This window comes from Neopelma chrysocephalum, unplaced genomic scaffold (genome assembly GCF_003984885.1).
Source record: "Neopelma chrysocephalum unplaced genomic scaffold, ASM398488v2 Primary Assembly neopelma1_157, whole genome shotgun sequence".
Classification (NCBI taxonomy): domain Eukaryota; kingdom Metazoa; phylum Chordata; class Aves; order Passeriformes; family Pipridae; genus Neopelma; species Neopelma chrysocephalum.
The window spans coordinates 242,112-266,251 of NW_020897819.1; the positions used below are offsets into that span (position 1 = coordinate 242,112).

The 24,140-nt window shown below is 61.1% G+C and overlaps 4 protein-coding genes across 6 annotated transcripts; 1 reads left to right on the top strand and 3 right to left on the bottom strand.

The window, feature by feature from the left end:
- Window positions 1–8,196: 8,196 nt before the first annotated feature.
- Window positions 8,197–12,506, bottom strand: DHX58 (DExH-box helicase 58). 3 transcript variants are annotated; one of them, XM_027701449.1, is made up of 13 exons: window positions 12,306–12,506; window positions 12,169–12,228; window positions 12,027–12,081; window positions 11,738–11,928; window positions 11,419–11,535; window positions 11,064–11,190; window positions 10,801–10,983; window positions 10,461–10,717; window positions 10,200–10,349; window positions 9,797–9,958; window positions 9,322–9,548; window positions 9,033–9,129; window positions 8,197–8,760 (listed from the first exon to the last, which is right to left on the bottom strand). In XM_027701449.1, exons 1-13 carry the CDS (start codon window positions 12,471–12,473, stop codon window positions 8,581–8,583), a joined length of 1,974 nt encoding a protein of 657 aa, XP_027557250.1. In that variant the 5' UTR covers window positions 12,474–12,506; the 3' UTR covers window positions 8,197–8,580. The 3 variants fall into 3 exon arrangements, with proteins under 3 accessions (XP_027557250.1, XP_027557249.1, XP_027557248.1); XM_027701448.1 differs by having other exon boundaries at window positions 9,322–9,512; window positions 12,027–12,228; XM_027701447.1 differs by having other exon boundaries at window positions 12,027–12,228.
- A 484-nt stretch (window positions 12,507–12,990) lies between these two features.
- KAT2A (lysine acetyltransferase 2A) lies at window positions 12,991–19,433 on the bottom strand. Its single transcript, XM_027701432.1, has 18 exons — window positions 19,183–19,433; window positions 18,457–18,580; window positions 18,234–18,379; window positions 17,765–17,854; window positions 17,436–17,617; window positions 17,015–17,206; window positions 16,819–16,925; window positions 16,610–16,717; window positions 16,386–16,522; window positions 16,041–16,249; window positions 15,843–15,969; window positions 15,479–15,589; window positions 15,257–15,400; window positions 14,894–15,008; window positions 14,764–14,800; window positions 14,578–14,641; window positions 14,291–14,375; window positions 12,991–14,072 (listed from the first exon to the last, which is right to left on the bottom strand). Exons 1-18 carry the CDS (start codon window positions 19,408–19,410, stop codon window positions 13,879–13,881), a joined length of 2,400 nt encoding a protein of 799 aa, XP_027557233.1. The 5' UTR covers window positions 19,411–19,433; the 3' UTR covers window positions 12,991–13,878.
- Window positions 19,434–20,388: 955 nt separating this feature from the next.
- Window positions 20,389–21,289, bottom strand: LOC113976335 (heat shock protein 30C-like). The gene has a single exon (XM_027701434.1). It carries the CDS (start codon window positions 21,134–21,136, stop codon window positions 20,540–20,542), a length of 597 nt encoding a protein of 198 aa, XP_027557235.1. The 5' UTR covers window positions 21,137–21,289; the 3' UTR covers window positions 20,389–20,539.
- Window positions 21,290–21,879: 590 nt separating this feature from the next.
- Window positions 21,880–22,878, top strand: LOC113976336 (heat shock protein 30C-like). Its single transcript, XM_027701435.1, has one exon. It carries the CDS (start codon window positions 22,146–22,148, stop codon window positions 22,728–22,730), a length of 585 nt encoding a protein of 194 aa, XP_027557236.1. The 5' UTR covers window positions 21,880–22,145; the 3' UTR covers window positions 22,731–22,878.
- The last annotated feature ends 1,262 nt before the right edge of the window (window positions 22,879–24,140 follow it).

Below are 24,140 nucleotides of genomic sequence, written 5' to 3' on the forward strand. Positions count from 1 at the left end.
ACAGCTTCAGGAGGCTCCAGGGACTCCAGCTGCCAGGGAGGTGGAAGCCAGGAGCAGAGAGTCCCAGTTTGAGATGCTTCTGGGTCTGTAGGTCCCGGAACACAAGCAGGTGGCCCAGAAGCAGCAGATCTCACCCATCCATACCAGGAGCACCTTTTCCTGCTGCTGCTGGAGCCAGGGTTGGGTTCCCAGGAACAGCAGTGTGGCACCACTGAGCCTCAGCCTGGTTCATCATAAATCACTTTGGGTTTTCAGAACCCTTTCTCTAAAGCTTGGTGCATTTGTTTGCTGTGCCATCTGAATTTCACAATGTAGGATTTTTTTTTTTCCTCTCTATAAATAATTACAGGCACTCTAATGGATTTCAAACCTTGCAGTACCTTGGCTGTCAGAAGCCTGATGATGACGGTGTAGCCTTCTTCTCCAAGGAGTAGAGGCAGGGCTGCAGCTCCTCCACACTTTTTCATTTACTTTAACCCTTACAGCCTCATCCTGTCTCCACTGCAGGGCAGGGAAGGGAGTGTACTCCCTTTCCAGGCACAGGGATCAGAAAGTACAGGGATGAGGCCTCTTGCCTGGCCCACATCTCCCAACATTCCAGCATGAGGGAGCAGGGATGTACTGCTTCTCCTTCAAGGGAACTCTGGCTTCTCCCTCCCAAAGGCAGCCCTTCACATCACTTCTCCCCAAGATATTGTTTGGGCCAAGACCAAAGACATGTGTCACCCTCGAACTTTTTGGTTTGCTGCAGATACCTCTGAAGCCAAAGACAAATTTCTAAACAAAGAGAAGGTGGTCTCCAGCTGCAGGGCCAGGGCCCCACAGCCAGGGAAGGCCAGTGTGGGGTGGCTCAGGCCCGGCATCACTTTTCAGGAAGGCTCACTGGCTCCTCGGCCACCGTGCTGAGCTGTGCCAAGCTGCTCCAGCAGCTGCCGTGGCCGTTCAGCAGCTGTTGAGTTGTAATTGCTCATTGAGTCATAATTTATTTTTTTTTCCCAGTGAAAGCGGCACTGTCAGGGAATTAAAATCTTTTCAAAAGCCCATAAAGATTTCATAAACGTTTCAGAGCCAGATCAGGGGGGGTTTAGCGCCTTCACAGCCAGGAGCCAGGGCAGGCAACAGGGAGACCAGCAGTAGAAGTTATAACCGGTTAAAGGAACAACAGCACCAGCCCTTGGGGAGCTAAGTGAGGCTTCACTCCCCATGCCCACACCCAGCATGGGCAGGACTGGTCCCCATTCCATAGCCTGGGTGCAAGGACCCTGGTCGGCTACAGGTTGTTCACCTCGATTCCCATGACATGCTGCTGATGCAGGTTGTGGGACGCTGGGATGTAGCACAGCAGCTCCTCCAGACTCCAGGAGAGCAAAAAGCTGACACGGGGCAAATGCAGCTGCAGCAGCCCCTGTAACAGCAGAGCCTTGGCTCTTACCTGTGCCTCGTCAGCTCAACCAGCAGGTGACCCTGCTCTGGCCACTGTGGAGATTGGCCCAGCACAGGCAAGGGGCAACAGCCCTGTGAACACCCACGTTTGGATTCAGAGGAGCCCACGGTGTCCTCAGGGGCAGAGGTTTGCACTCTGTAAGAGTTGCTGTAGACACGGAATGAGCTTTCCCGTGGATGCAGTCCTTCCCACACGAGCAGGTGTTTGCAGGTGACGGAGGCACCGCGCTCCCGCCGGCTGCCCCCGCGCTATCCCAGGCACCTGCTATTTTTAGTGTGAACGTGGAGCCACCTTTGATCAGCCCTCTCTGAGCTCTGTAAAATTTCCGGGCCAGGCTCACGCAGCCTCCGCAGCCCCGTTCCGCCGGAATGCGCTTCCCTGGGAAGAGCTCAGGAACACTGGAGGAATCCAGCCCCTGCGGCAGCAGGGACCCACGTGCCTTGGGGGATTAAATGGGGAGCAGCCCCAACAGACCCGAACTGTGGTTTGCACCCCAGGATCTGCACAGCCACACCCCCAACACCAGCACCTTGCACCCATGGGTGCCACTGGCATGATGGGCCCCCTTCTTTAATCGGGGCAGAGAAACGAGAGCACGAACAGGTCAGAGCTGGGCTGAGCACCCATTTGGGCACCTACAGGCACAGGAAACCCCCCAATGGGTGCAGAGGGACCCCCAGCACCAGCTCCTGGAACCTGGCAGCCCTGGCACCGCTCACTGGTGTTGGGCATCTCTTTGAGAGGCACCTGAGTGACAGAGGCACCAATAACTCATTGTTAGGGGAGAGGCTGCTGTTATTTTATGGCCGTCGTTATTTCCTTCCTATTGTAACTTTTAATTAAAATCTATGGGAGGCAAATAACTGCTCCCTCTGCATAATTGCAGGGAGTAAATTTTATTATATAGAAAAGAGGTTTTAATTTTTAATAGACTTATTTTTAAGTAAGAGCAACACTTCGAAGGGATCTGTGAGCCCTGGTAACATTATCAAAGGCGAGAAGAGGAACAAAGATGGGTTTATTACGTGTTCCCCATAAAACTGTTATTTTAGGGGAGTTTTGTGCTTCCTCCTAATGAGAGATGAATTGCACTGACTTCGTTTGCTGTAGGAGGAAAATTAAAATGAAACTGATAAGAGGCCCAGCCTCTAGCTGCTGACTTACCTCCCAATTATAAATGAAAGCTCACAGGCATTCCAGAGATGGGGCTTGATGTCTACATTAATTATAAATAAATTATCTACACTTAATGTTTAAATGAAATTCCAGATAAAGCTTTATATTTAGAAAAGCATTGCATCAGTGCATAAATATTTATGCAAGGAGTCTGGGTGAACTGTGGCTGCTTTGGCGTGATGTTGGAGCAGAGTTAGAGTGGGGAGCCCCAGCTGGGTGTCCAGGGGAGTATCACTGAGCCCACCAGAGCCAGGAGGGGAGTGGGACAGTCGGGTCCCAGACCTGACACACCACTGCTGTTTAGAGAGGGGAGGTGATGGGACCCGTCATCAGCCTGACACTGGCCATGTGCAGAGCAGCAGCACTCACTGCCTGTGGCCAGGGTGGCCAGTGACAGGGGCTGTCCCACACTTCTGTGTCCTTCTCCAGCCTCCAAGACCCTGTGGCTGTGTGCCACAGGACCCCTGAGACAGGCAGTGCTGGAGCCAGGGCAGCAAGGTCTTTAATGCAGCCAGGGTCGAAGAGGAGAAATCTGACAGGCCCCAGCTCAAAGCTGTGTGGAAAAACAGTATGAGAGTAAATAAAATTGATTGAAATTGTTCAGCCCCAGTCACCTGTGCAGGCGTTCAGCCGAGGTCCAGAGAGGATCCAGCATCCTGAGCAGCCACTGCCAAGGTGGCACAACATCCCAGCCAGGGCAGGGCATCCTGGCCAGGGCAGAGCATCTCTACAAGGGAGAGCATCCTGGTCAGGTGCACACATGACCCACCAGCAAGGGCTGGGCAGGCAAAGCTGGGTGCAGTTGGCCCAGAAGTTGCAGCAGGGTCACCTTTGGTATCGCAGTGCTGCACAGTCCTCATTCTGCAACAGGAGCAGTATCTCATTTCTTCCTCAATTAGCTCCTGATTATCAGTGTCCCAGGGCCCCTTTCCAGTCTCTGTTTAATGCACCATTAATAATTCATTTCTCAGATAGCAAGAACGCAGCGCGAGGTTAGGGCTTTGTGACTAATAAGTACCAGAGCAACCCTCTTCTCCAAGGGACAAATGAAGGGAACAAAAATAAAGTGGAAGAATCAAAGATAATATGTTTTGTGGCCTTTAATCAAACACTGGATAAAGGGTTTGATTACTCAGGTGAAGAACACACACGCACACTCCTCCTCGGTGGCCTCAGGCTTCTGGGCTCCCACGCCTCACCAGCACCATCCCCATCCAACTGCCTTCCCTGGCACAGAGAGAAACCTCAAGGCAAAACTGTGGCTGGCCCACACTGCTCTCCTCCCAGGGTTGGGGGTTTAGGTAGCTGTATCTTTCCTCAAGCTGGAAAATCCCAGGACCAGATTTCCCGGTGCCCAGCAGAGCCAGCGCAGCCGCCGAGGAGCCGCACGCGCTCTGGCAGCTGCACATTAAGTGTGACGGGTTTCTGACAGATCCAATTATAAAGCCAGGTCTCAGCAGAATTGCAGCCCCGAGATCTAGTGCATGAAATTTTGTTGGGGAATTTTCGGATATTGCAGCTTGTACCATGGGTCTCCACAGGCCCCAGACTGTGCCAGCACCTGCCAGCTACCCCCGGGTCTCATCCCCACCGTGCTGCATCCCCTCCCTGCTGCATCCTGCCAATGCCCAGCCCAAACAGAGTCACCTAAAAATGACAAGAAGGAGAGTGGCTGCCCCCAGCAGTGCTGAGGAAGGGAGGACCTGCAGCCCCCCACTCTTCTGCCCCACAGAGAGGTGCCCTGGCCCTGGGATTTACCCTGCCCTTCCACAGCCACTTGGACCATGCACAGGCTACAGGCTATAAATCACTGACCTCCCAGTAGCTGAGGATCTGCCCAGTCCTTTCCGCACAGTGCTAGGATGGTATTTTTAGCCCTTTCCTAGAAAAACGAGGTGGGCACACGTGGTGGTCCTGTCCTTGGCTGACCAGGGACTTGGCTGCCCTGGGAATGCTCCTCAGAGGAAAGTGGCCAAGAAACCTCCAGGGACTAAGAGACCTGAGCCAGTGAGGACACAGGGATGTGAGTCCAGAGCTCCTGCGGCGCTTTGGTCCTAAGAGACGTTGAGTCTCTGTGCCAGGCATAGGGCTGCCCTGCCCCAGCCAGAGCTGCACAAGCTCATTCCATCAAAACCCTTGGATTAGGGGGTTTGTTTTATTTTCTTTAGGTGGCAGTGCTGTGCCCCGGTGCTGACAGGGGACCTTGGGGTTGCAGATGGGCAGGAAGCTTGGGATGAACGCTGGCAGCCTGCAGCACCACCACCATCGGATCAGAGATGCATCACTGGCCCCTGGCTTGGGAACCTGGGAGCTGTTGGGAAAACAGATTTGCTTTTACACCCTCGAGGCTGTTCCATCCTCTACCATCTGCAGCTGAGCCCAGACTGGCAGGAGCAGCCAGGAGGACAGTGCTGGGGTGGCTCGGTGGCTGGGGAGGGCTGGGATTCTCCCCAGTCCCAGCTTTTGTGCCCTCCTGTGGGCACCCAATGAATGGCTGCAGCCCCCAACCCCAAGCCCAGATGGCCCCTGTGCCCTGGCACCTCACATTTGGGCAGTGGGCAGGTGGGATCCCCCCAGGCACAGGCTGCAGTGGGTACCTGAGTGTCATGCAGCAGGGAAACTTCCCCAAGCCCTCTGGATCAAGCAGCCCCCGGTCTCAGCATCCTCATCCCTGTGCCCCCACAGTGCCCTGGGCACGTGCCTCGCTGTGCCATCAGTTCATCTGGCACCACCCGCCACATGCCAGGGAGCTGTTTTAACCGAAGCAGAATAAACCTGCAGTGATTGTATTTCCTGCCTCCCTCTCGGGGCACAAGGGAAATTGTTTGATGCTAATCCCCTTGTTTAATCCACCAGCATCCTGACATGCGAACAGTCAGGATTAACTCCCGGCGGGAATCGTTCGACGTGCGGCCGTCGGAGCAGGACAGGGATGTCCCCACACAGGCTCCGATGTGCTCCTGGCAGCAGAGGAAAGGGGATGCAGGAACAGTGCAGGGAGAGGGCTTCTGGTTTTCAGAATCAAATTCCTCCACCACAAGCACTTTTCACCAGACTGGAATTTCTCCTGGTACAGAGAGGGAGGCTCCAGCTGTCCTGGGAAAGGTCACCTCGGGGGCTGATGTGCTCCCAGGCTCTGGCACAGATATTGTATGATAGCCAGATTTTCAGATGTGCCTGAGAAGCAAAATTCAGTCCCTACCCCCCTCACCCATAATGCCACCAGGCTCATCCTGCTGCTGCCTAGGCCAGAGCCATGGAGCAGGATGGAGCCTCCTCCAGGGCAGGGCCCCCAGCCCCGGGCATTGCTTTGATAAACCTGCCTGGGATCCCGCTCTGGCTGCTCTGCGCCCTCCTTGATGGAGACCTGCCCTGGATTTCGAGTTTCAATTTGTCTGACTTTATCTTCCAGCCTCAGTTCTCATTATTCCTTTAAAGAGTCCTTTAATACCCAGCGGTTTTCTGCCCAGGAAGGTACTTGCACGCTGCAATCAAGTCACATCTCAGGCTCCTTCCCAATAAGTCAAACAGGCTGAGCTCTGAGTCCCACTAAATACCAGCCTCGGGAAAGAGCCAAACAGAGGCACTGCCAGGTGGAGGAGCCTGAGGTTTTCAAGCTGGTGTCTTGAGAGGGGAATCGGTGCTTTCTGACGCACTGATGACAAATGAAATGAGTTGTGAAAAACAAATCGCTGCATTGCCCTGACTCTGTGAGCACATCTGGCCGCCGGGGGCACTGGGAGGTGATGGGGCAGAAGGCCAGGGGGGCTCCCGGGGTTGTGCCCATCCTGGCAGCCTGCAGACCAGGGGAGAACCCCTTCACAGTGCTTCTGCCAGCAGAACTTGCTGCAGCAGCTGTTTGCTGCGGGGCTGATGGTGCCCATCTCTGCTTACGGGCAGTGAGTTATGATGGCCGTAACCTAAGTGCTTCGGGCAGCTTGAGATAAGCCAAGGTGCTACAAGCCACAGACTTCTTCCAGCCTGGGGAGGCAGGCTCTGAAGGATGCTGGCCTTGAAGGATGCTGGCTCAGAAGGATGCAGGCTCTGAAGGATGCAGGCTCTGAAGGATGCCAGCCCTGAAGGACACTGGCCAAGGTCGCAGCACCAATCGCTGCAGCTCGGCTGCTCCCTGCTGCCAGGCCCAAGGTGACTGAGCCCCTGGGAAGGAGAAGCCAGATGGGGCTGGCGTTAAAGCAGTGACACAGAGGGAAGAACAAGCAGAGGCTGGATACAGACCCACTCTCAAAACCCACAGAGTCCCACAGAGCGGTGCTGTCCTGGCCCTGTATTTTATGGGATCAGCTGCACCCCCTCAAAAAGGGGCACGTTTGGATCAATGTTGCAGAAACTCTGTTTTGGGGCACCCAAGTGGACAGCCAGATCCATCAAGGCCGGGGAGAGGTCGCACCAGCCACTGCTGCAGGCACACACTGGGGTAACTCACAGCCTGGATTCTCCAAGCACAAATCAGGGCAATTTGAGCTGAGCAAAACGATCTGAGGTCCCTGAGGGAGGGATCTTGCCTGGGGAGCGGGAGGAGAGGCCATCCCATCCCACAGAGAGCTACAAATAACTCAAATGCCCTCATTACCCAGTTTCTGGTGAACAGGAGTTTGGTTTCGTGGTTCCCCCGGGGCTAGTTCCACCTGAAAACGGGCTACGAGTGGCTGACACCGCGGGAGCCTCTGGCGCCGAAGTCAGGCAGGAGCAGGACACTGGACCCTGCACGTGTCCTTGCCCTTCTGCCGCTCCCCGCCACCCTCGGAGCCAGCCGTGACCCGCCGAGCATCCGCGGGTTCACCGGCGGGGGGGGGGGTCCCTGGGCCGGCGCTAATACGTGTGGTTGGATCCCGGGGGAAAGGACAGGGGCGGAGCGGCAGGTGCGAGCGCCGCAGCCCCCCCGGTACCCGCCGGAGCATCCCCCGGCCCCCACCGCAATATCTCCCGGGCATCCCCCAGTCCTCCCCGGATCATCCCTCGATTCCCCGATCGCCCCCCGGTCCCGTCCGATCGCCCCCCGCTCCCCGCGCATCCCTCGGCCCGGCCCGGGGCTCCCTCTAGCGACCAGCGGCGGGACAGCCCGTGTGGGCGCGGGATTCGGGGCGGTGCAACCCGGTACCGAACCCCCCTCGAGGCCGGCCCGGTCCCGCTCCCGGTCCTGGTCCCGAGTCCTGCCGCAAGTCCCGCGGCTCACCCAGCCCCCGGGTGGGATGCAAAAGGCTTCCCCGAGCGGCCCAGCTGGGACAGAGGGGACCCCTGGAGCCCCGAGGGGACCCCTGGAGCCCCGCGGGGACCCCTAGGGCTGTCCCGGAGGGGTTTAGGTTCGTTCTGGGCCACGAGAAGTTTCAGTTTCGGGTGGGTGGGTGGGTGAGGGGGGTCGCTCAGGCGAGTGGGGTAGTATCGGGACAGCCCCACAGATACCACTGTCCCCTGGGGACCCCTGTGCTGCTGGCGTGGGGTGTAGTGGGGTCTGACTCTCCAGCAATGGGGCATCTGGCTCTGGTGCAATGTCCTCCCCCTCAAGCCCACCTGTGCCCAGCCAGCTCTCACCATGAGTGACGCTGCCAATGTGCCCCTTCAGTCCAGTGTTTTTAATGGAGACCCACCAAATTCACAAATCAGAGCAGAGAAGCACTGAGCCATGTCCAGGGCCCAGAGGAAAGGGCTGGTAATCCTGGCAGGGTTGCAGAGATCCCGCTGAGTCTGCAGTGTGGGGGGCAGGAGGGGAAGGCAGGGGCATGGGGAACAGCGAAGGGTTCAGGTGGTTTCCCATCCCAGTGTCTCATCATTTCTGTGTGGGTGCAGCAAAGCTCCTTAGGTAGGCACAGGCTCCAGTGAGGCATGTGCTGCAGCAGCTTGGTCCAGCAAGGAAGAGAGGAATGAGCCCTGGCTCTCTGTCCAAGGGTTCCACTGCCCCTGAAGGTGCCCTGTGAATAGTCCTCTTCTGAACAGAGCCTTTGCTAGAAGGACAGGCCATGGGTGTCAGAGCAGTACTCCAGGTAGTCGAACTCCTTGATGGGGAATGTCACTGAGCTCCACTTCTTGTACCTCCTCTTCTCTGCCGGTGTCTCCACCACGAAGTTTTTGATGGAGAGGATGGGCAGCTTCACCTGGCGGTACAGCATCTCCATCCCCCAGTCCTGTGTGGGCAGGGAGGGGACAGTCACACAGCCCACACGCAGTGTCCCCAGGCTGCAGGGCCACACACACAGGGGTGGGGCAGCTCCTTGCTCCCAGCACACATCCCCCTTTGGAGACAGCCTGTGTCCATGTCCCCCAGCACACATGACATGAGCACGTGCAGGAGGGACACAGCTCCATTCCTCAGCTGGGAGCTGGGGCACAAGGCACAGCCCTTCCTGCCCCTCCAGCTCTGACTGGGCTGCAGACCCAGGGGAATTGTGGTGCTCACCTGGCTGCACTCACTGCAGGAGATACGGCAGCCGGGCTCCCAGTCCTTAAAAGTCCGCTGGAACTGTATTTTCCCAGAGGAAACTCTGTAATACAACCTGCAAGGAAGAGCCCAACAGATGCTAAGGACAATGGTCCAGGGGACACAGACAGGGCAGCACAGGCACTACTGTTGTCACACAAAGTCCTCATGAGCTCCCTTGACTGGGGTCCCCAAGAAAGAGGCGGCAGCAGGCTAGTGCCACTCCTGCCCATCTGCCTGCTCACCCCTGCCCGTGCCAGGCTCCTACCCGAAGTTGGGGTTGACGTTGACGTGGTGCATGCCCTCCACGGTGCGGATGTCGCTGCCGCGGCACACGGCCGTGCCACAGCTGACACAGTGCAGGTGAACAGCATCCGGGTCGTGCAGCTGCCGCTGCTCGCTGATCCTGGCCTTCTTCATCAGCCAGGTGGCTACGGCCACCCGCTGCAGCTCCCGGATCTGCAGAGGGCAGGGGGGACAGGGGTCAGTGCAGGGCTGCGGGCAAGGACAGATGGCAGAGATAACCAGAGCCACGGAGCGATGCACCATCCCAGGAGCACAAGCCACAGGGCAGGATGGGCAGGGCAGGATGGGACAGACACATGTTGTCCCACGCCCCTCACTCAACCCCATCCCAGGAGCTGGTGCTGCCCTGGGGCAGAGCAGGCAGCCAAACTCAGGGTGTAAAGGCAGGCACGAGCTGCCTGACCCTCCCAGTGCCCAGGGTAGAGCCCAACGCCCACCTTTTGGCGGTATTCCTGCTCGGGCATGGCTTGCACCGCCTGGATTGCCCTCTCCATGAGCTTCACCAGGTCCTCGTTGAGCAGCTCTCGGGACACCTCTTTGCTGTTGGCTTTGGCGAGGATGGAATAGACACTGTTCTCAGCACGGGCACGGCCCCGGGCCTGAAGTGCAAGGGGCCAAATGCTTCAGTCAGCAGAGGAGGGACATGGTTGGCCCCTCCGTGCCACCCTGTGAGGATGGAGCCACCTCTGCCCTCCCCTGTGCCTTGCCAAGCAGATGTTCTACCAGGGGCTAGGTTCATCCCCAGGGCTCTGTCAGAAGGCGAGGAATGCAAGAACCCCTATGTCCCACCCCCATGGCTTTGGGGCATCCCAGCAGGGCCAGAGGAAGCCCGGGCAGCACCTGCATCATGGCGATCTCGTTGGTCATCAGCCCATAGCGGACCACAATGTTGCACTCAGGGATGTCCAGGCCCTCCTCGGCCACGCTGGTGGAGAAGAGCAGGTTGAGGGCTCCCTCACGGAACTGCTTGATCACATCTTGCTGTTCGTTCTGAGGGGACAGGGGTGATGCTTCAGCAGGTGCTCAGGGCTCTGAGCCCCCGGCAGCACCCGCAGCACCCCCAAAACATGAAGAGTGGGGTCCTGCCCACCCTCTGCTCACCTGTGTCATGTGCCTGGTCTGGTTGCTGTAGCCGGCGCCGGTGAGGACGGCGGCCCTGATGTGTTGCCCACGGAGCGTGGCCGTGCCCTGCAGCCAGCTGAGCAGGCTGTGGGCGCTCTGCCGTGTCTTGGTGAAGACGATGCCACGAGAAGCACCCAGGGGCTGGAAGTGATCCCGCAGGATCTCCTCCAGCTTGCCCAGCCTGGGGTTCTCATAGCGCTGGTCCCCGGCAAGCGCCTGCAGGATCTCCCTGTTCTCTGTGCAGGCAAGAGGGGTGTCAAGGGGACTCCCCGTCCCCCAAATGCAGCCAGCACCACTCCCCTGCAGGCCCCTTCGTTACCCTCAAACATGGTGGTGAGGAACTGTTCAGTGGGGTCCTTTGCATCCCTCTCAGTGCTGTAGAACTGCTGGAGGCACTGGAAGGCGTCGACCATCCTCACGGTGTCGTTGATCAGCAGAGCGTCGTTGTACTTGCGCAGGTGCAGGGCACACGCCCGAGTCTTGCGGCAAAACATCTCCGAGGCTGGCAGGGCCGGGGGGCACCGTGGTCACAGCCTGTCCCCGCGGCTCGGCCCCACCACACCCACCCTGCCGCCCCCTCACCTCTCTTCTCCAGCTCCACAACGCGCTGCTCGTAAATCTGCGTGCCGAAGTCCTGTGATGAGTGCGGCATCTCCATGTACTGATGGATCTGCTTCATCACCTTCTTCAGCCGCTCGCCAAAGGGGTCCTGGGAGCAGGGAGGGGCTCAGGACCCAGAAACTGTAGCTGTTTGCATAGCGGGACCTGGACAGTTGCAGGATCCCCCAGCACTTTGCAAAGCTCTGGGTCAATTGATTCCTCTCACTGGCCTGAGCGAAGCGGATTGAGGGATGCAGCCCCCCCACTCAGCAGAGCTTGGGGGGTCTCATCTTCCACCCAGCAAGCAGCCCCATGGCTCTGAGCAGCCGCCCCTCACCTGTGCTCTCTCCTGGCACAAGTCATACTGCTTCCTGGGTTGGGGGATGTGGCTGTGCAGCTGCTGCACCTCCTCCTGTGCTGACGTGATCTTCTCAGTGTCCAAGTTGGCACAGATCTGAGAGGCAAAGACCCCACTTCCAGCCATAAGCCCAGCAGCCCAGGACAATGCAGCATGTGGTGCTCACTGACACTCTGGCAAGTTTGGGAATGTTCCCCTGGTCTGCCCAGCACCTGAGCATCAACCCCCCTCACAAGGAATATCCTGCTGTATCCCTGGGGAAGCTGTGCCAACACAGGATGGGGGGCACAGGACCCACCTGCAGGATGTGCTCTACAGCCCCCTCGAAGGAGGTTGCCCCCCCAGTGCCAGGGGACGCCGTCAGCCCCAGGACTTGTGGCAGGTCCTGCTGCCCACTGAGCTTGCCCTGGAGATATCTCAGCATGATCTTGTTGTAGACAGAGTCCTTGTGTGTGTGATGGCACTCGTCTATCACCAGCAGTGAGAAATCTGTGCCAGACCAGGGAGGGGAGTGGGGTGAGATGGGAGCTCAGCTGAGGGCTCAGCCAGGGTCTTGGGACCAGCAGGATGTGGCATCCAACACCCACCTGTCAGGTCCACCTGCATGTCCTCTTCAGTGCTGACCAGTGCATTCTGCAGGATCTGGGCTGTGCAGATGACAACATCACTCTTCTTCACCAGGTAGGCAAAGAAGACCTTGTGGCTGGTGTCCCCGCTGATGGACGTTACCTTGAAGGTGTCCTGCAGTGTGTGGAACTCCTTCTCGACGTGCTGGTCCACCAGGTGCACCTGCGACCACAGGACCCCGCTCAGCGCCGGCCGGGACCGGCACCCGCGGCTCCCGCTGTCCCGGGGCAGGGCAGCACCTTGTTGACCAGCACGGCCACCTTGCCGCCCCGCCGGCTTTCCAGGTGCCGCCGGCAGACGTGGACGGCAACGCGGGTTTTCCCGGCGCCCGTGGGCAGCCAGACGATGCTGTTGCGGCCACGCAGGGCCGGGGCCGCCGCCTCCCGTTGGTACCCCCGGAGCTCCATGCCCCGCCGGTCCGAGCCGTGCCGCTCCGGGCCCCGCCGTCCGTGCTCCGCAGCCGGGATCAGCCGGGAAACGAAACTGAAGGCGGTGCGTCCTGCCGGTCCCGGCGGGGCGGGGCCCAGCCAGGGGAGTCCTCGACGGCCGCGCTGGGGCCAACCGAGCCGAGCCGAGCCGAGCCGAGCCGCCCGCCCAGCCCGGGAACCCCTCAGAGAACCCCGGCTGCGAACCGAAACCGAAACGGGGCACGGCTCCCACAGCCCCCCCGCACCCCGACGGCCCCGGATCCCTCGCCTCTCCGCGACCCCGGGGCAGCACCGTGCACCCCAACCAGCCCCTGCACCGCAGCTCTGCCCAGTGTCCCCCAGCCCATCCGCGGGGCTCTTCACACTCTTCCCATCCCGAGCTGTTCCTGTTCCCCTCCCCAGCACAAACACCCCCAGAACACCCCCCACGCTGTCCCCCCACCCACCGCGCTGGGGCGAGCCCCAAGGAGGGAGCTGGGGCTGCACAAGGACATTTATTATTAAAAAAAAACAAAAACAAAAAAACCCGAAAAAACAACAAAACACCAGTCAAGTGGAATGGGGGTGAGTGGGGGGCAGGGAAGGGGGGGGAAGGGGCACAAGGAGGGAGGCGAGCAGAGGTGGCTGCCAGCCTGGGCAGAGCAGGGGGAGCAGAGGCCAGCACAGCACCAGGCAGCCCCCTGCCCTGGCACCCAGAGGGGCAGGACTGGGTCTGGAAGCACCCCCTACCCCTGGCTGGCAGAAAGGGCGGGGAGGATGTACAGGCAGGGACAATGGATGTACAGGCAAGGAGGAAGTACAGGCAGGGAGGGCAGACCTGCCCCAGGGGGAGGGAATAGCTGAGAGGCAGCAGGAGCTGGGGGTGCAGGGCAGAGCCCCCCTCCCAGCAGGAGCCTGGCCCAGGAGCAGCACCGCTGCGGGCAGCCCAGGCACAGGGCTGACCCCGCCGTACATTCAACACAAGGGCAGGGGCTGCCTGTGCATGGACGGAGCGGAAACCAAAGCACTTGTGTGCCCCTGCCCTGTCACAGGGAGCCAGGGCAGAAGGCACGACCCCAGGGAGGGGAGACACACCAGGGTCGGGGGGGTCCTACACCCCAGGCTGAGGCAGGAACTCAGTGCTGCCCCTGCTCCAGGAAGATCCTGATGAGGTAGCTCCAGCCTCAACCCTGCTCCCCACAAGAGGCAGCCAGAGCATCTCAAAGTTAAAAGCACCAGCCCCACTGGCCCCCTCACCCCCCAGAAAGGAAGGCCCAGCTCCCCAGGCTGCTCAGCAGCACCAGTTCCTCCAGCAGCTCTTGCCCATGGAGTGGGGTGGGTCCCACAGGAGCCCTGTCCCTCCCATTGGGTGGCTGGTGGCCATGGCAGGTCCAGGCCAGCCCCCCTACTTGTCGATGAGCCCCCCCTCCTTGAGCTTGAAGTAGAAGAACTTCTCCAGGGTGTTGGCACACTTGCAGTAGTCGCTGTCGGGCGGGTTGTACTCGCGGCAGTTAGTGATGATGCGCTGCAGGTCGGCGATGAACAGCTTCTTGGTGACATAGTAGCGGTTCTTCAGGCGCTCGGTCATGGTCTTCAGGTCTGGGGGTGGGGAAGGGTCAGGACCCTGCCCCAGGCCTCTGCATCCCCAGCCACAGAGCTGGGCACCAAGCACGGGTCCCAACTCATCCTTTCATCTGCTGGGCTGTCCCGGGGTTCCCACCACCCCAAGCTGAGTCCCCAGCTCAGATCCCACAAGGAAGGGGGGATATCCAGCCCCCTTGCCATCCTGCCCCGAGGGACCAGACACAGCCACCTACCGATGGGGAAGCGGATGATTTCATAGTAGTCCGGTGCCTCTGACTTCTTCACTGGCTCCATGAAGGGCCACGCGCTGGGGTGGGTCTGGGGAGAGGCGGGGGGCAGTTAGAGCAGTGAGCATACACAGCCCCTGCCAACTCCAGCACACAGGGTCCTGCTCCCCCTGTGCCTGGGTCACCCCAGCAGCCCCTGAGGGCAGAGCCCTGCACAGCCCATCCCAGGGAGGCAGCTCTGAGGGCTATGAGGAGTCGTGCACTCCGGAGTGAGGGTCTCATCCTGCCTGCACCTTGATCTGGGCCAGGAGGTTCTTCAGGGTGTTGTAGAGTTGGTCCGGGTCCTTCAGCTCCTTCCTGCAGGACAAAGCCAGCACCTGTCAGCCTCTCTCCATTGCAGGGCCAGGAGCAAAGGGCAGTCCGAGCTGAGCCCCCAGCCCAGCTGCTGCAGGACCCCCACCCCCTCATGCAGCACTCACCCCTTCTCCTTCCCCAGTGGTTTCCATCCTGTTTCTCCTGGAATACAAGTGTCAGTGTCACCATGTCTGCCCTGCAGCCATGGGCAGGGAGGACGGAGCCCTCCTGTGAGACCCCCCCACCAGGACTCACGGATGCCGGGGACGCTCTCGATGGGGATCTGCCGCACACCTTCCTTGAAGCAGGTGAGGCCTGGGTAGACCTTGCGGATCTGTGCCTGTTTCCTCTCTATCAGCTTCTTGATGATCTGCAGGGAAGAGGCGTTGGAAAGGGGGAGATGAGCAGGGGCTGCAGGATGCTTCAGGGAGCTACACCGTGATGTGGGACCCCACAGACCCATCGCCCAGGGCCAGAGCCAACCCCAGCCACTGTCAACACCACCAGTGTCCCCTCTCTGCCCTGCAAGCCTGTTCCCAGGGCTAGCACAGCCCCACACCTCTCCCCTGCCTTTGGGGGGTGGCTGGCAGCGCCAACCTGCCCAGCCCTGGGCAGTACCTCCTTCTGCTTCTTGATGATGTGGGAGAGCTCAGTGTAGGGGATGCGGGGGTTCAGCTCACACTCCATCAGGGTCGCCCCCTCATAGTCCTTGATGTAGCCCAGGTAGCGGCTCTTGGGGACCTTGATGTCCTTGGAAAAGCCCTAGGAGGGAGGGGACAGATGGGAGGGGGCAGCAGGGCAGCAGGGCTGGTGGGGGCTTGCCCAGGAGAAGGAGCCTACCTGCTTTTTGAAGTAGCCGATGGCGTACTCGTCTGCGTAGGTGAGGAAGTAGAGGATGTTGTGCTTGATGTGGTATTCCTTCAGGTGGTTCATCAGGTGCGTCCCATAGCCCTGGGGGAGCCGCCGTGAGACAGGGACCCCCCAGGCAGCCCGAGTTGGGATGCACAGCCCCCTACCAGCATGGACATGGCAGCTGGAAGAGGTCCTGGAGCAACTACCACCATTTGGGGCTGGACAGTGGTGAGCAGGTCTGGCTGCCCAAGGGGGTGGGGCACCCCTACTCCATCTACAGCAAGACCAACCTGCTCATGCTGGGCTGCTGGGGACCCTCACATGCGCCCACCCCTCTTCTCCCCGCTCTCACCTTCACTTGCTCGTTGGAGGTGACAGCACAGAAGACAATCTCCGTGAAGCCCTGGGTGGGGAACATGCGGAAGCAGATCCCCCCGATCACTCGGCCGTCCTTGATCAGTGCCAGGGTCTTGTGCTTCCTGCGGGGCAGCACGGCCGAGGGTGAGGAGAGCCCCCCACACCAGCCCCCCCGCGCCCCTCAGCCACGCACGGGTCGAAGACGAGGCGAGTGATGTACTCCTTGGGCATGCGGGGCAGCTGGTGCGAGAAGACGTTCTGCAGCCCCACCAGCCACATCAGGATCTTCTTGTTGGACTTCTGCGAGAGGGAGTTGCCGATGACGTGGAACTCGATGATGCCGCGCCGCTCCTCCAGCCGCGCCGTCTCGTCCCGCGCCGCGTTGGCCGACAGCAGGCTGGTCTGGGGGGGCGGGGTGGGGGTCACTGGCCCTGCACAGCCGCCCTGGGGGGAGCCCCACTCCACCCTGGCACGCTGAGAAAGCAGCTCTGTGGGCCACAGAGAGCACCGGAGCCACCTCAGCATCCCCAGCCTGTACCTCGGGGCCCAGCATGGCAGCAGGGTCCGTGATGGTCAGCATGACCTCGTTCACCAGCTCCATGGGGATGTCTCCCATGACACGGATCCGCTTGGCATCCTCCAGTGTCAGGCTCTCGGGCAGCTTCCGCTTATCCCCTGGGAGCAGAGCAGAGCAGCACATCCAGCACCGGGAGGGACTGGGGACTGTTCCAGCTCTGTGACACAGGCTCACGCTGGTCCTACCTGGCAGGGGCTCCGGTGCACTGGCATCCAGGCTGGCAGCCGAGCTGCTGCTGCTGAGCTTCTTGCTGAAGAGCGGAGTGGTGGGCACGGCAACGGTGCTGACCGCAGCTGGAACAGACCCATGGTGCCCATGACAGACGGAAAGTACCTCGTGTGGCTCAGCCCTTTATCCCACAGCCACCAAACAGGGGGGCTGCTCCCCAAAATACCTGGGCGAGACACCAGCTGGGCACCCTCCGCGGCCGGCACCGTGAAATCGGCCTCCCAGATCGGAGAGTTCTCGCCGTAGATCTCCTCCTCCAGCATGGAGAGGAACCTGGCAGGGAGTGGCACATCGGTGTGCAGGGGTCCCAAGGGAGGAGCCCCCTCAGTACTCCAGCAGCCATCCCCACACGGGGCACCTACTTGGGGAAGTGGGTGAGGATCAGCGTCCGCTTCTCTGGCACCAGCTTGTCCTTCTCCACACGGAACTTCTCCAGCAGCTGCCGGCGGGTGACCGTGAAGATGGACTTAAGGAGGCTGCGCCCGAAGACGTGGGTGGTCTCGTAGCGGGGCAGGCTGTCACAGCTCTGTGGCACGTGGCAGTAGCACAGCCACCTACGGGACAAGAAGGGGCTCCAGTGACCGGAGACTCCAGAGCATCTGTATCCCTCCTGGGACAAGGCTGCCAGGAGGGGAGCAGGTGGATGGAGGGCATGGCTGACATTTGGAAGCGGTGTCCCCACCGGATGCCGGCTCTCCTAAGGGACCAACAATCTGGGAGAGCTGAGGAGAGTCCCGGAGTCAGACCCCAGGGTGGCTGGCTCAGCACCCTCCCTGTCCTCACCTGGTGTAGTTGACCTTGTAGGTGGCCACGTCGTCGTTCTGGGAGCGCTGCCGGAACTGGGACGGCGTTTCCAACTTCCAGTAGTTGAGGCAGAGCAGGAACATCTTGGAGAGCTCGTACATGGTCTGGCGCTCCTTGGGCGGCAAGTGGCTGAACTTGTACTGCACAAAGTTCAGGACTCCCTGGGGAGGGGATGGGGTGGTGGAAGGGTGCCAGGGGCTGCTCTGGGCCCTTCTGTGCTGCCTCCCGAAAAGCGAGGGGACCATGCAAGAGCAGCAGGACACAGGGCAAGCTATCAGGGCAGTGCACGAGCCTGACAGCAGACTCACCTGCTCAATGTTTGGCTTCTCAAAGGGAGGGCTCCCCAGGGACCCTTCGACCACAGGCTGGCTCATCTGCAGGATGCACTTTCGCAGCAGCTACAAAGACACCATTGTACATGGTCACCACAGGCCCAGGAACTGGCTGCTCCAGCAGTGGTGAAGGTGGCCAAACGCTGCCGCGGGGCTGCTCTGATTTCCACAGCCAGAGAGGCACCAGGGTCCTCCTTGGAGCATGCTTGTTCATTCCCTAGAAACCCCCCTCCCAGGGAATTCCAGGCCAGGAGAGCAGTCGCTCCGGGACAGGGTCAGCATCCCAGGTCTCTGGTTGGGCTGTGGGACAGCTCACAGCCACAGCTCCAGCCCCAGCAGAGCATGAGCAGAGGGACAGCAGCCCCAGTTCCCCTGATATGCCCAGGGACCCTGCACAAGCCCCCCCAGGGGTGGGGCAGTGAGACGTGCCCAGCCCCAGACTCACCTTGAACAGGTAGAAATACACCTGCTTGGTGTCCGTGTCCTCTTCCTTGTGCACCGACATGAAGAGGTTCTCCACATCCACCACCATGCCCAGCAGACGGTTGATCTCCTCCTCCGAGACGTTCTCCAGGTGGGACACGTGGTCCGCTGTGCCGGAGAGAAAGCCGTGGTGAGACCGGGGGGGTCAGCACCGCTGCCCCGCACGGGGGTCCCGCGGTGGTTACCCAGCGTGTGGCCGCAGCTCCGGCAGGGCTCGCTCAGGTTGGTCACCGGCTGCTGCAGGTCCATGCGGGGGGCTGTGGGGGGGTTGGGGTTCTTCCAGCCATTGCACTTGCAGGCATCGTTGGCCTGGGACGAGGGACAGGAGTGGCCGTCACAGCGGCTGCCACGTGCCGAGGCAGCCGCCTTCTCGGGCCAAATGATTTCCCTGGTTCCCACTTACCCCTGTTGACCCACATCAGCTTTTTTCAGCCCTCACTTGGCATCACCCACCACTCCAACACTTCCCTGCGTGCAGCCCCAGGACCCTGCAGTGCCTGCCCAGGGACGTCCCTGCACCTCCCCCAGACAACTGAGCGCCCTCCTCCCACAACCCCTGCCCATGCACAGCCCAGCGCTCCCTCCTGCACCCCATGTACGGCCCAGCACCAGCTCCTGCACCCCTTGCACCCACCCTCCTGAACCCCTGAGCCCCCCTCCTGCATCCTATACCCACAGACGTCCTTGCACCCCCGCCTGCGTCCCCCACCCAGGTCAGCACCCTGCTCCTGCATCCTCCACCCATGCCCAGCCTTGAACCCCCCATTCCTACATCCCCTGCACCGCCCACCTCGTCCTTGCATCCCCCCTCCTGCGCCCCCTGCGCTCCTCTCCTGCATCCCCCACCCACGCACCGCCTTGAACCCCACCTCCCGCACCCCCTGCCCCCCCTCGGTCCCGGTGTCCCCCACCTTGCAAGCCGAGAAGACCCCCAGCTTCTCCAGCTTCTTCCCGCGGGGGAACCCCCGCACCTGCGCCTTGCGCTGGCTCGCCCGCTGCTGCTGGCTCAGCCCGGGCCGGGCCGGGTCGCTGGACCCCGCTCCTCCCGCCGCTACGCCGCTTCCCCCCGCCGCTGCCGCCGTTCCCGTGCCCGGACCCGGCGGGGGCCGCCCGGGCTGCGCGGCCTCCGGCTCCGCCATGCCGGGCCCGGCGTGCGCCCCGCGCTCACTGCGCCTGCGCGCCGGGCACGCCGGGAGCCGTAGTCCGCTGCGGCGGCGGAGGTGGGGCCGGGGCTCCCGGGCCGGGCCTCCCGGGGCCGGTTCACATCACCTGCAGCCCCGGGAGGCAGCGGAGCAGAGCTCCCGCCCGGGTTTGCGGACGGCGTTAGCCGGCCAAGGAGGATCAAGGTCCGGCCGCGACGACCCACGGCGACAGCCTGTGCCGGGGCGGTGCCGAGCCATCGGTGCCCAGAGAAGCGCCCCGGTCCCTCCGGTAACCGGTACCGATCCCGGTCCGGCGGTGCACGACCCCGCGGACACCTCCAAATATGGAGTGTGGCCACGCCCCCTCTAAAAATGCTGTATGACCCCCTCTCCTCCAAATATGGATGTGGTCACGCCCCCTCTCGCTCGCGGCCACGCGGGGCGTGGCCAAACACCCGCTATGGTTGTGGCCGCGCCCCTAATGATGTCATGAGGTGGCCCCGCCCCCGTGGCCGTTTATGGGAGGTCACGCCCATTCCCGGGAGGGGCGTGGCTTGGCGGGGGCGGGGCGTGGCTTGGCGGGGGCGGGGCGTGGCGCCGGGCCGAGCCGCGGGCAGCGCCTGGAAGGTGCCAGCAACAGCGGGGACGGCCCGGGGGGTGCGGGCACAGCACGGCACGTGGCCGAGCAGGCACCGCACGGGAGTGTTCCAGCACCACCCCGAAGACGCGGGTCAGGTGTCCGAAGGCTGCCCAGGGGGATGCTCAGGACCTCCCGGGGATTCTCAGCACTGCGCAGGGGCTGGAAGCCCCTTGCCCAACCTCCTGTGCCAGGGCAGGGCTGGGGAGAGGTGCCAGGGACATGCCCTGTGCCAGCACAGCCCCACTTCCCACCCTGCCATCCCGCTGCGTGGGTAGAGGTAGGAGCATTGCAAAGCACAGGGCTGGGCAAGACCAGAAACACAGAAATCACGCAAATAAAAGTCAGGAATATTTATTACATATAAAAAAGCTGCATGTTCTGGGCAGACACCACCCCCTGGGCCATCGTGCAGTCCCAGCACGGTCCTGCTCTGTGGCCAGTAGCTGCCCCATCTGCCAGGCTCAGCCCGGTCCCTGCTGCTCCCCATCACGCCTTGGCCCGCTCGGCTCCATCGTCAGCGCTGGCTGCTACCTGTGCCACCGCCGGCCCCATCTGGATGGGCACGTTCCTCTCTGGAGCAGCTGGCAGGGCCAGCTTGGGGGCCTCGATGCGGAGCTGCCCGTCCTTCGACAGGGAGCAGGTCAGCGCCTCGGCGTCCACCTCCTCGGGCACGTCCCACTCCCGCTTCAGCACCTCGTACTTGTAGGAGAACGAGCCCTTCTCATCCGTGCTCTGCGTCTCCTTCTGCCCCACCAGCACCACCTTCCTGCCCACCACCTTCACCGACAGCTGCTCGGGCGCAAAGTCCTTCACGTCCTGGCAGACGGAGAAGCCGTCCCCGGAGCCCTGGGTCAGGGCTGCGCTGGTGCTCGGGGCGATGCCGACCCGTCCGGTGCTGCTCCCAGTGCTCAGGTACTGCTCGACGCTGCTCATGAACTCCCGAGCCCTTTCCATCTCCAGCCGCATCTCCCGCTCCAGCTCGGCGAAGAGGGTGCCTGGATGAGGCCAGAGGGTGCGGACGGGTCCCAGCCATGGGAAGAGCGAGCTGGACATTGGCGGCATGAAGTGCAGGCGGCAAAGCATCTCTGCTCCTGGCAAGTGCTCCGGCTGTGCTGTGGCTCTGCTCGGTGCGGCGGCTCGAGCGGTGCTGGGTTGGGGCCAGGGAGCAGCGGGTTTTATGCTCCCCTGCCCAGGGGTGTGCCCCTTCCAGAACACTCTCTCCCCACGCACCCTCCTGGAGCCATCGCCTATTTTTGAGAGGCTGATTATCCACCAGCCAAAATAGCTGTGCCTGTTTCTGGGGACGAGTCACACGCTGCAAATAGGGAGCCTCAGTCACCACTGGGAGCTCAGGTTTCTGCAGAGCCACCGTGATGCAGCAGCGCCCCTGGGCCCCCAGAGCCCTTCCCTGGACCCCGTGCTGGGGGCTTGGTGGGGCCAGGCTTTGCAGTGCCAGGAGCACATCCCTTTGGCCAGTACAGGGACAATCCCACCCCTAAAACAACGTGTCCCATGTCACCCTCTGCCTCACACTTTCTGAGACCCCCTGTCCTGTCCTGTCACAACCCCTCAGCACCCCACTGTGCACCCTGGCTCCTGGTCTCACCTGAGCACTGAGGGTCCTGTGAACGGGGAAGGGGGCAGAGGGGCTCTCCTGGCTGCAGATGGGGGAAATGGGCCCCAGGTAAGGGTGGGAGGAGGCAGGGAGGAAACAAGCCCAGCCCTGCTCCCTGCCTGGGAAATGGAAAGGGCACAGATTTTTGGCAGGGGTGGCTCAGGCATCCCACAAAGAGGCTGAGGTGATGCTGCTAATTATAAGCCAGGAGAGCAGAGGTGCAAGAGTCAGGGCGAAGGTATGCCGGGCACGACGTCAGCAGCGCCTCTCCTCACGGGTGAGTAACAAGAATGAGCTGGAACGGGCTGGAAAGAGCTGAGCTCTTCTCCCGAGGGTGACGTAATTTTCGGGACGAGGCCACGCCTCCAGCGAACGGGAATAAAAGGCTCCACCGGCAGCAGCGGGGCAGAACGCTTCCAGCCCACTGGAGAGGGGAAAGAAGCAGCAGCAACAGCAGCAACAACAGCAGCAGCAGCGATGCTTTGCCGGATGCATCTCGCACCATTCGCCTCCAGCTCCCTGGCCAGCCGTCTGGGCACGGTGAGGACCCTCTGGCCACACGCAGAGACCATCTTCACTGAGCTGCAGCAGGAGATGGAGAAAGCTCGGGAGTTCATGAGCAGCTTCGAGCAGCTTCTGAGCAACCACGGAGCCATCGCAGCGGAGCGCGCCCCGAGCACCAGCACGACCCTGGCCCAGAGCTCCGGGGACGGCTTCTCCATCTGCCAGGACGTGAAGAACTTCACTCCCGAGCAGCTGTCGGTGAAGGTGGTGGGCAGGAAGGTGGTGCTGGTGGGGCAGAAGGAGACGCAGAACGTCGACGAGAAGGGCTCGTTCTCCTACAAGTACGAGGTGCTGAAGCGGGAGTGGGACGTGCCCGAGGAGGTGGATGCCGAGGCGCTGACCTGCTCCCTGTCCAAGGATGGGCAGCTCCGCATCGAGGCCCCCAAGCTGGCCCTGCCGGCTGCTCCAGAGAGGAACGTGCCCATCCAGGTCAGCCCTGCAGCCCCACAGCCTGGACCAGCCTCTGAGGACGGAGCTGCCAACAAAGCCCAGGTGTAACTGGATGGGACCCCATGGCCACGGCAGGACCGGAGCAGACAGGAGCAAGTCTTGGGTTTTAGCCCAGACAAGCTCCATCAGCAATGATGTCATTTTTTTCACTATACTGGAATGTTTTTGTATCCAATAAAAATACTTTTGCATAGAACCTTCTTGTTGTCTCTGGGTGTTGATTGATGGGGAGGCTGCACCCTGCTCTTGCCTCTGGATGCCAGAGGAGCTGGATGCACAGAGAGAGAAAAACCTCTCTTGCTCCTCAGGGCAGCACAAAACGGGGTTGGACAGCAGACCCAGAGGGAGGGAAGGGAAAGGAGCTCTGTGCTGCTTGGGGAGAGGGGTAGGCAGGAAGGTCCCAGGCATGGAGGCAGCTCCACTCACCTGTACCACACCCCCCCTATTCCTTACACTGCTGTCAGCATCTGCTCCAGCTCCACAGGCCTGGCCAGTGCCACAGAATGGTGACAGAACCACCCTGGATGGCCCAGCTGGGGGTGGGTACAGCTGTTGTACCCACACTTTCCCCCCACAGCTTGGTGAGGGGCTGCTGGAGTCCCCCTGAGCTCTCAGCAGCAGGGAGGGAAAAGCCCAACCCCAGGCACGGTGTGTAAGCACCACACACGCCTGTGCTCAGGCCCGGGCAGGCAGCAGGTATGTGGGACAGGCACACCTGTTTATGCTAAAGCTGCTCCCACATCAGACAGCCCATTCCAGAGACACACCAGGAACAGCAGCAGGTCCCCAGCCCCAGTACTGAGCCCCTGAGCACCTGCTCCTGCAGCAGTGAGACCCTCCTTAAGGCACTGCCAGCATCTTCACAGAGACTAGACCCCAAGTCCTGGAAGGAGCGAGGAAGAGGAGCCAGCAGATGGCAACAGCACTGCAGTGTCTGTAGGATTGTTCCAAGTGGGATCAGGGAAGCCATTCTCCTGCAGGTCCAGCTGTGGCTGCCTGGGGAAACCAGCAGCACCAGTCCCCCCTCAACCTGTAAGCACCAAGAGCTCAGGGATCCCCCAGAGTTTGTGAGCTCCTCCAGTAGCTGAGCAGCTCAGGCACAAGCAGCATCAGGTGAGTGAACCCCACTGGGGGGGCCACCAGAGCCCCCATCCTGCAGGCAGCCAGACTCCAGCATGAGTCCCTCAGTCACCAAGTCATTCCAGACCCTTCCTGCTTCCAGGATTCTAAAGAAATGCAGCATAAGAAAGAGGCACCGAGACCTTGGATAGAGGATGAAGCCCACATGAGCCAGGGCTGTTCACACAACTCTATTCACAGCTCTCCTGCAGCTGAGCAGCAGCAACCCCACAGCTGAGGGGGGGAAGCAGGTTCCAGGTGCAGCACATCTCCATCCTCAGCCTCTCCCAGCAGGAATGGTGCAGCACACGTGGTAGGGGTGGAGCTGCAAGGGGCTGC